We start from the raw sequence: 11,107 nt of genomic DNA, 5'->3' as shown, positions 1-11,107 counted from the left end.
TTCTGATGTTTACAGCCACCACGGGCATCCAGTAAAGGATGAAACTGTAGTTCCGTTATAACAGTCTTTAATTACTGCATAGTAGATTAATGTGGTCTACAATAAAGAACAATAAATGCAAATCAATACAAATGTTCAAATAAGTATATAGCAGTAGTAGCAAGTTATATTATCAAACCAAAGTTTACTTTACATACTGCTTAACATTTAAAGCAACTACATATTTAGCAAAAGGTGTATGTTAAACTTACTTTGTTTCAATTTACTCACACTCAGAACAAAGAGAAACTAACAAGAAAGCATGAAGAACGTCCACACTTTAACATGCCGTCGGCCATACTGCCCATGCATCTGCTGGATAGTGCACTATCATTGGCTGACATGACTGACACACGGACCAATCACTGAGGCCGACAATCAGTCAGAAATTACATGTCTTAAAGGGCTACACACATACTTATCTAAGGCATTTTCAACACTGGGTTATCTGCAAGTTACATGTTCTCCGTTCAGAAAACAAGGTGACTGTCGTTTCTGAGGAAAATTCCACTGGAAAAAGATGTTCGAAGACGACTGCGAAAACACATTGATGACTCATCTGCATCTGGGGGTGTATACTAACATGGCAACCAATCAAATGCTTGTTGAAATTGTTGGCCCCTCCCACTGACGACAAACGATCAGGCTTGTGGAGCCGGCTGGAAGAGGCTTATATTCGTGTTGTTGTGGACGTGTGAAAATGTGATGGAAAAACAAATTAGAAGTAGATTAATTATCTAGAAATTGTGTTTCTATACAAGACATCCACATTATTATTAAACTGCTAATCATACAAGAAAACAGATTGTAAAAATATGGTTTTTATCTGGTGGTGATCACTGTGGTGATGCAGCGGTTTCCTCCACTAATCCTTCTTGTACTCCGTTTCCATTCTCAGCTTTTCAGTGTTGTTGCTATTTAGAGCCGCATCGCTGCTCACTTGTACTTTGTCCAAAAAGTTGAAGTCTGCTACATAGCGACTGCTGTTGGTGCTGAACAGTACCGGCTTGAACTCATGACCCCACAGAATTTCCTGTGCCACGTAGGAGGTGCGGCTCTGGCACGTGGCCGCCGTTGACTCCATGGTGGCGTTGAGGGTTATGAGCAGCTCAAAGTCTTGGATGTGCAGATTTTCTGCTGTCAGTCCTGACAGTGGGCTGTGCTCATCCAAAACATGGTAGAAGGTGAGTGGGAGGATGAGGAAAGGGCATTCTCCGCTGGAGTCCATACAGAAATCTACAGATCTTTGGTGTAATTGTGTCTTCTCGCCTTCCTCCGTCACATTGGATTGAAACAGCTTTCCTGTTAGCTGGCACTGGATCAGGAGGCTCTTCCTCATGTTCGCCACCCTCACCATCAGACACAGCTTGCCGCGGTGTCGGCAGATCACCGCCACCTGGCTGAACTTGATGGTTTCTGCTCGCTTCTTGGGTCGAGCCAGTTTAGCCAGAAAGGCCCCAGTGACAAAGATCTCAGCCAGGCCGGTGATAACGAGCTGTGCCACCAGCATGAAGATGGCCAGAGGACATTCTTCAGATATGTAACGAAAACCATAACCAATGGTAGTCTGTGACTCCAAGGAGAACAGGAAGGCTCCGGTGAACGTGTCCACGTTCACTATGCAGGGTGTGTGACTGGAGTTAAGCCCAGCTTCGAAGTCTCCGTTCCCCATGGCGATGAAGTAAAAGAAGACTCCGAAGATTAACCAGGTCATGACAAAAGTGGAAGCAAACAGAGTGAGTTTGTAACGCCACTTTATGTCCACCACTGTAGTCCAGATATCATGCAGGTATAGTTTGACCATGCCTTCCACATTGTCAATCCGCACATTGTTATGACCGTCCTTTGACACAATCCTTCGCAGGACTTCTGGCTTCCTGTTGGTCATGTTTCTCTGGTTCAGTAAAGACTAATAACTTGTGAGGTTTTACTTGGCATTGCAGGAAGAAGGTCTGAAAAATACACAAAAAATATGTTTAATATCCTAACTGGATCCACAACATCTGTAGTCTTTTATTTATTTTGTTGCTAGTACGATATAAGAGATATTTAAATGGCACATGAGACTGTGAAACAAGCTGTCAGTTTGACAACTGGTTTGCACTCTTTTGTCAATAATATGTTAACCAGCTGACCCCCATGAAGCTGAAACCTGCAGAAGTTTTTAATTAACAACTTCACCTTGTTAAAAATTAACTGTGGAATTGCGTAAAACATATCAGCCATGATGTGCTGATGTTTGGGCCTGCGGTAAATAGTCCTATTAGCAATTACAGTTTAACATTGAAAGGTCACCATAGTGGAGATATTATGGTTGGAGTTTATTTATAAACGAAAACATAACAATAAGAGGTGTGATGAAAATGGCTTTCATGAGGACTGATTCAGAAATGGAGGACCAGGTGGTCCTTGAGCTGCATAGATGTTAAATTGGTGCTTTGTCGGTTAGCAGCATAGCAACATGCTAATGTAGCATGGAGGCTTTGTGAGCATTAACAACTACACTGCACAGAAACCACAACTGACGAGAGCTGCTTGGTCTGCAAAAAACAAGTGATACACAAATGTGTCTGAGTTTATTTAGCAGAACTGTGTGAAAAAACACACCTCCACTTTGTGTAAAGACCTCCACCAGCTCAAATACACTCACATTAAAGATTAAAGAGTTTGAGGCAATTTACTCTATGATCACTTTGCAGGTCAATTTTTGCTGAGATCTGATTTTTATTTATTTATTTAGTATGATTATTCACATAAAAAGTAAAAGTGTTTCAAAAGTAATATTTGATTGCCTCGTCCTTCCTCCATAAGATTTATGATGGTTGTCTCATGTCAGCGCTATAAAAGTTGGATCAAAGGCAACTGTTGTGCAGGACTGTTCAGACGAAGGTCACTGAAAAAAACATCAGATACATGTCAGATTTATTATCACATATGAAAATAACTTGAGTTGGATATGAAACAATTTATGACAACAAGAAGTCAGAAACAGGCAACACAAAGGAGGGGAAAAGTCCGATTTGACTGCACTGTGAACCTAAAAACACCTTTAAAATACTGCAATTTTTGCCTAAAACAGATTTGTATGGAGAAAAGACTCACTGTTGACCAACTATTTTATTGGACTACCTTTACAAGACTTCTGCTCATGTAGTAGCATTTTTCTTACAGTGAAGCATACACAGTTTTAACATCCATTGCATTTGTGACTGGTGTGAAATAAGTCTTAACTGAATCTAGTTATTCTTGTAACCTGAATGATTAAAATCACAAAGATATTAGTTTTCCAAAGGCGTGTTGTAACGTGTATAGGAGCTTAAAAAGGAAGACTGAATAAAATACATATTTACTGGTAATGTTCCAGCCACAAGGCGTCTGGTTCCAACAAGGAAAAAAGGTCAATAACAACCATTAAGTAATAAATCAATGAATAAAATGGTGAAATGTAAAAAGATTTACTCTTGTGACAAAAAACTGAAACACTTGTTTTGACAATTAAATTTTCAAATGTTTGGATTTGCTTTTGTTCTGCTATCCTAAACGTCTTATTCAATTTTTTCTTCTTTTGCTGCCATGGGCTCAACTTTTTATCAAGCCAGTGAGCGTATCATGAGAATAATCTATATTGTCAGTACTAGACGGATTTATAGTTGTTCATACATGATCACATCAGTGAAATAAGTTTACAGATAATACAATCACCTGTGAGATTTGTCTGTTTTGAGGGCCTGTTTTAGCTTTCGTACTAGCTAACATGCAACATTAGCACGGTTTGGAGTAGATTTAAAAACAACAAAAATAAAAACAATTCCTTGGTTAGATTCATGTGGATAATATTAGGTTGTAATTAAATATATACATGTACATATCAAGATGTGGTTTTATCACTAGCTGCCGCAGACATTTCCCTTCAGTGTTTATGCTGCATTAAACCAGCTAATGCTAGCTAATAACTCACCTAAAAGAAATAGTTGTTTTACATTCATTTCCCAGAAAGAAAAACCTACTTAATGAGTCATTTTTGCCAATAATAAATAACTGTTTCCAGTGTATAGAAATTTGACATCATACATAATTTAATTTAAACGGACACCGTGTAACTTTTATAACAAACACTAGCCTAACGTGAGTAATAATGGATGATTGTGGGGTCAATAGTGCTAGTCGCCTATCAGCGCTTTGTGGGGGCTGCCCTCTTCAAAAACCAGACGTTGTAACTTTGCAGGTGTCCGTCTCTCATGGGAACATGTGAGCTGAAGCGCTTTGCTTTACAACAAAGAGGACTATGCTTTGTGTTACCTTTTCCTCCCCTTTCAACCAAAGTTTGTCATAGCTGAATGAAACGGGAAGTTAAAAACAGTGTCTGAAAAAGCCAGAAGGAGAAAACGGGAAAGGGATTGTTCCAGAAGAAAGACACGAGTCCACCTTGGCAAAGAATTTCCTGGTTGGAGTTTGATACAGAACGATGTGGATGCAAAACCCACTTTCTTGTTTGCCACAGTGTTATTAGACCGGTAAGTTAGCTCTTTACCCGATGTGAAACGTACTAAAACGTGATGAACTTTTTCACACCTTTCGCCAGCATTTATTTAAATTCCTAAACACCGATGGAGAATGTTTAATTTTGCGAGAGTGTCATGTGGCCTGTGGGTAGTTACAAATTTAGCGCCCCTAGTGGCCAAAAGTTATGCAGTACCCCTTCAACTCTGTCAAGCCAAACATATCATATTTTATACAGCACTCTGAGACACTTTGCATTACTTTATAGATAAAACTTTGCTCAAAATCTAGTCAAATTGGTACTGGTCTTCTGTCCCCTAATAAATACCAGGAGGCAGAAGATTACACTATAATAATATTGACATATTACAATAAACTTTGATCTCAGATATTATAAAAGGTTATAATGAAATTTGATTTTTTTTTCTTTTTCTTTTGTGATGTATCAGTACTAACGTTTCATTGTGAATTATTTCAACAATGGCAAAAATTAGCCTTGGGCCTTCAGCCTACAGTCCTTTTCCAGTTGCTTACTGAAATATATATATATATATATATATATATATATATATGAAATATATATATATATTTGATAAAACTATGATTTTATTTTTGGATTTTAAAGCAAAATAAAAAAGTATTCATTCATTTATTCATTCATAAATGGTAAATACCCTCCCAAAAATGTTACTTTTTCTGTTACATTTTGTCAAATAAAGAACTTATTTGAAAAAAATTGGGACTTTTATTCCCATTTTTTCATAAGTTGGGTTTTTAAAAGGATGAAAACCACCTCTGTTCCTGCTTGCTCCAAGATTGTTTTTCTATGCAATGACCCTGAATTCTACCTTTTGGATAAAAAAGGTGAAAAGCCCTGCTTCTGAAATAATATCTGAAATTATTTGTAATCCTCACAAAATGCTAAACATATCTGTCATTGTACAAACACATTTCTAATGACTTAAGTATAACTCTTTATTATCGAATTGTGACTAATAAAATCCACTTCACAGGCCTCCATGAAGTTAATTCGTCACTGAATCTATGCAGAAGTGTTATAATTACTTTATTTACATAGATTTGCTGTAAATCAGTGGATTGATTTAGCAAGTGATCAGATTTAGGTACCAACTTCTTAATATGCTATAGTGCTAAAGCTAGCAGATTCAGGTACTGCTATTAAAGCTACATAAGCTATTCTTTTTCCTTTCTGTCTTTTTTTTCCTGAAACACAAATTTTAATATTTGAATGAACGACTATTATCCTTTTGGTAATAGTCTGATGCAGGCATGAAAACTCTGCTTTCTGAATCTACAAACATCATAACAGTAGAGGTAACAGGAACTGCAGAAATAATAAAAACTACGGGACATGCAGATTATGGCAAGCAAAAATGATCATGTAATGTTTTTGGAGACAGATACTGTCTGTTTCAAACCTCTATTAGACATTTTTTACATTTTACAAGGAAGAACTAGATTTGACTGGAACACTCTGGTGGAGAAAATTTCCAAGTCATAAATTAAACAATTTCACAATCAAGGAAACTTTCAATTTATGTTGTAATAACAGTTAAACAGATTCTTTCATAAAAGTGTTAAAAGCTGTTCAATGTCTTTATGATACAAAATGTGACTTTATCTACAGAAATGTCTCATTTAATAAATGATATATTAACACATATTCCAAATATTGCACCAACATTTTCATGCAGTCAAGTACTAGTTCAGGATTACATGCATATCCTCATAAAAGTTCAATATAGTAGAAAAGCAGCAAGTAAATACTTTAAGTCTGAGGAAATGTAGCCTTTTCAGTTTATATGATCACTCAAAAAAGAAAGAAAATAAACAAACAAAAAATAATCAAACATCCCTCAACTATTCTGCTGTATAAATGACCATAATACCACACGTTACTGTCTAAGTTAAAAGTTAACCTGATAGTAAACCATTGCAGGAACTAGTGAATATGTGTCATGATATTTAATAATTACTGATTTCTTTTTGAATCTTAATTATACTCACATCCAGCTGTGGTGTCGTGTTGAGCTGTCTCAGTTTGTCTTATTTCAGGGTCAGCAGCAACCTGTGAAATGAAGCTGCCTGAGAACGTCTAGTTCAGTGTCTTCTTTCTGCTATTGTTCCCAGTTGTGAGCTCTGAACTTTGCCCACTGTGGTGTTCCAGGTAGAACAAAAATGAGACAAAGCCAAGCTGTAAACTCTGATCTGCATGTGGGTAGGTTTTATATTCCTCCCCCTCCTCCACCTGTTCTAAGCTGGGACCAACAACAATGAATGCTGTGGCTGTGTGTAGCTCCTTTTGGTGGTTGTTGTTGCTTTACACACACACCCAGATTTACAGCTTTCAGTATTTCTCTGAAGGACATCATGGAGCGCTCTTGGTGTCACTGCAAATAAAGGCTGTCAGACTAACGAAGGTCAAACTTCAAGGAACTTCTTCTCCAGTCAGGTCCTGTAGAACTATGTAAACCTAGTAAAACAAACATTTATGCTATATAAACAAACAAATTAATAAAATAAACTTAAATTATTAAGGGAATCTTTAAATATATAAATCTCCTCTTGAAAAAGAAAATTTACTCAGCACAACACAGCAACCAGACCATTTATCCTGCTTGCTTAATGATGGACAGGACATGTTATGAAAAAACTACAAGGAAGTGATAAAATGTATGAAGTTGTGCTTGAAAGTTTGTGAACCCTTCATAGTTGTGTTTGTGTCATTCAGTAAATACGTACGGTGGCCAGGAAGCGCAAAACAATATTCAGTGACAGAAATTAAGCAAAACACTTTTTTAAGTTGTGACCCAGAAGCGATACGTATGATGGTGGGGACAAGATGATGCAAGCAGGGAACCACAAAGCAGCTTCAATCAAATGAAATGAAATCAAACTTTATTAATATAGTATTTTTCATACAGGAGCATTTAAAAGTGCTTAACAACATAAAAACAATTTCACACTCATGCACATAGACACACACACACAGTCCAAACACACAACTTAAATAAAACTATTCAATTCAATTCAACTTTATTTATATAGCGTCAAATCACGGCAATGCCATTTCAAGACGCTTTACAGACAGAGAGGAAAACATAATGAAAGCCAATTCATAATAGCCTATATAAGGAAACCAACAGACTGAGTTGAGTCTAACTCAATCTCCCGTCCTGAGCAAGCACACTGGCAACAGTGGGAAGGAAAAAACTCCCTTTTAACAGGAAGGAAACCTCCGGCAGAACCCGGCTCAAGGACAGGCAGCCATCTGCCTCTACTGTGTGGGGGGAAGAGGACAGAAAGACAACTGACAACAGGATCTGCTACTCCCGGCCAGGGAGACCTGCTGAGACAGGAGACATACATGTTAATGATGCAACACTGTTATTGGGGGGGTAAAAGAGAGAGATAAAGAGAAAGAGAAAGAAGCTCAGTGTATCAGGAAATGTCCCTCAGCAGTCTAAACCTATAGCAGACTAACTAAGGGATGCTAACCATCCCTAGCTATAGGACTTATCAAAAAGATAAGTCTTCAGCCTAGTCTTAAAGGTGGGGAGGGTGTCTGCTTCCCTAACACTAACTGGGAGCTTATTCCATAAGAGAGGGGCCTGATAACCAAAGGCTCTGCCTCCTGCTCAGCTCTTTGAGACTCTAGGAACCACAAGTAAGCCTGCAGTCTGCGAACGAAGTACTCTGGTTGGTATATAAGGAACTATGAGGTCTTTGATATATAGTGGTGCCTGGTTGTGGAGGGCTTTATATGTAAGGAGAAGGATTTTAAATTCTATTCTAGATTCAACAGGCAGCCAATGAAGAGAGGCTAAAACTGGAGAAATATGATCTTTCCTGCTGGTTCTGGTCAGGACTCTGGCTGCAGAATTCTGGATCAGCTGAAGGCTTTTCAGGGCATATTTAGGACAGCCCAGTAATAGAGAGTTACAGTAATCTAAGTCTCGAAGTAACAAAAGCGTGAACCAGTTTTTCTGCATCACTCTGAGACAGAATGTCCCTAATTTTGGCTATATTACATAAATGAAAGAAGGCTGTTTTAGTAACCTGCTTAATATGTGGGACCAAGGACAGGTCAGGGTCAAATATTACTCCAAGGTTTCTCACTGTAGCACTGGAAGCTAAAGTAATGCCATCCAGGTTCATTACAAAACTGGAAAATTTAGCTCTGAGTTTTTCGGATCCAACAAGAATTATTTCAGTCTTATTTGAGTTTAAGAGGAGAAAATTTCTAGACATCCAAGTCTTTATGTCTATGAGACAATTTTGTAGCCTATTGGGCTGATTTGTTTCATCTGGTTTAAAGTATGTTTGAGTATCATCTGCATAACAATGAAAGTTTATTCCATGCTGTCTAATAATTTTGCCTAAAGGGAGCATATTGGTCCGAGTACAGAACCTTGAGGAACTCCATGACTTACTGTAGTTTGTGAGGAGGACTTGTCATTTACATGAACAAACTGAAGTCTATCAGATAAATATGATTTAAACCAGCTTAACGCTGTACCTGTAATTCCAATTACCTGTTCTAATCTTTGTAACAGAATGTTATGATCGACTGTATCAAATGCAGCACTAAGATCAAGTAAGATAAGTACGGACAGAAATCCTTTGTCTGAGGCCATAAGAAGGTCATTAGTAACTTTCATCAATGCCGTCTCTGTGCTATGATGAGCTCTAAATCCTGACTGAAACTTTTCAAATAAATTATTTTTGCTTAGGTGGGCATGTAGCTGAGCTGAAACTATTTTCTCCAGAATTTTGGACATAAATGGGAGATTAGATATAGGTCTATAATTTGCTATCACCTCTGGATCCAGAGATTGCTTTTTAAGTAAAGGCTTGATTACAGCAGTTTTAAATGATTGTGGTACATATCCTGTCACTAAAGACATATTGATAAGATTTAGTAGTGATGTATCAATTAAAGGGAAAATGTCCTCGTTGGGAGAGGGTCTAAGACACAGGTGGATGGTTTAGATCAGGGGTCGGCAACCCGCTGCTCTAGAGCCGCATGCGGCTCTTTAGCGCTGCCCTAGTGGCTCCCTAGTGGAGCTTTTTCAAAAATGTTTTTAAAAAATGGAAAAAGATCTATATTTTTGTTTTGATATGGTTCTGTAGGAGGACAAACGTGACACAAACATTCTTAACGTTTTCCAATGCTGTAAAAATGTGTAGAAAACATATTAAATTTCAACATTTCTGTCAAGGAAGATTTGCATCATAGCCTGCGACACATGTAGCCTATCAGCAGGGCGGGAGGAGGCAGGTGGCGTTGTAAACAAACCGGGGCTGTGTGATGCGCCATGGATCCCAAAGGGAAAAAGAGAAAAATAACCGAGGAGAACAGAGGATTCAACGTTTTCTTGGACCGAATCATTTGCATTCATTGCCAATGCGGAAGGATTGCCTGAATGTTTGCTCTGTAGTGAGAAGTTGTCAAATAACAAAAAGAGTAATGTGGAAAGACATTTCCAGGAAAAGCATGCTACATTTGTAGCCAGTACCCAGTTGGGAGTGACACAAAAAGTGCGATTGCATTACTTCTGGAGAAATTAGAGAACCGCAAAAATAGATTTAAGTGGATTGCATCCCCAAACTCCCCAAACTAAGTGAGAAAGGAATACATGGCTCAACAGCGCTCCGGCTCCTAGTAAGCCTAGCTACAGTGCTGAAAAGAAACCGAGGGTTGTTTTTGTTTTCCTCTATCAATGATGAATAATAAACTGTTCTTGCCGTACGTAAGGCTTTTTCGTATACAATTAAACTTTCTTTCCAGGTTAAGCAAGACTCCTCTAATCATGATAATCGCCATTTGTTTTCCAAATGCCTTGATGCCTGTTTTAGAGCTCGAAGCTGGGAATTAAACCAGGGAGCCTTCATAATCTTACCTAATTTCTTCTTCTTTAGGGGAACAACATTATCCAAGGTTGTACGCATTGAAGCTATTATAGTCTCAGCATGTTGATCAATCTGAGCAGGAGTAAAGCTCTCAGTCATGCTAACACATGGTAGAGGTGAAAAAATTGATTCAACTGATTGTTTACATTTTGTAATATTATTCTCTGATAAACATCTACTATAGTAGAATTTATTTCTGGTCAGTGAGTAATCAAATAAAGTGAATTCAAAGGTTAGTACGAAGTGATCAGACAAGACAGGGTTTTCAGGAAATACTTTGAGCTTATTAGTCTCAATACCATATGTTAGAACTAGATCAAGAGTATGACCATGAGAGTGAGTGGCACCATTAACATTTTGTGAAAACCCAATTGAGTTTAGAATAGTGCTAAAGGAAATGTTTAAACTATCATTTTCATCGTCAACATGAATATTAAAATCACCTAGTACAATGACTTTTTCAGTAGTCAGCACTAACTCAGACAAGAGATCAGAGAATTCAGTCAAACTCGGAGTAAGGTCCAGGTGGGCGATACACTAATACTAAAAGGAGCGGTTTCCCTGAATTCCATTTTGGATGAGATAAATTTAATGTCAGGAATTCAAAGGATTTATAGTTAGTTTTGTGCTTATG

General features: G+C 37.8%; 1 protein-coding gene across 1 annotated transcript; it reads right to left on the bottom strand.

Annotated features, from left to right (window-relative positions):
- Window positions 1–904: 904 nt before the first annotated feature.
- On the bottom strand, window positions 905–1,927 carry kcnj15 (potassium inwardly rectifying channel subfamily J member 15; the record flags this gene model as incomplete). Its single annotated transcript, XM_079247800.1, has 1 exon — window positions 905–1,927. One exon carries the CDS (start codon window positions 1,925–1,927, stop codon window positions 905–907), a length of 1,023 nt encoding a protein of 340 aa, XP_079103926.1.
- Window positions 1,928–11,107: the final 9,180 nt, after the last annotated feature.

Source organism: Telmatherina bonti, assembly GCF_933228915.1.
Source record: "Telmatherina bonti genome assembly, chromosome: 10".
Classification (NCBI taxonomy): domain Eukaryota; kingdom Metazoa; phylum Chordata; class Actinopteri; order Atheriniformes; family Telmatherinidae; genus Telmatherina; species Telmatherina bonti.
The sequence above is the reverse complement of the archived record's forward strand: the minus strand, read 5'-3'. Positions and strand labels throughout refer to the sequence as shown.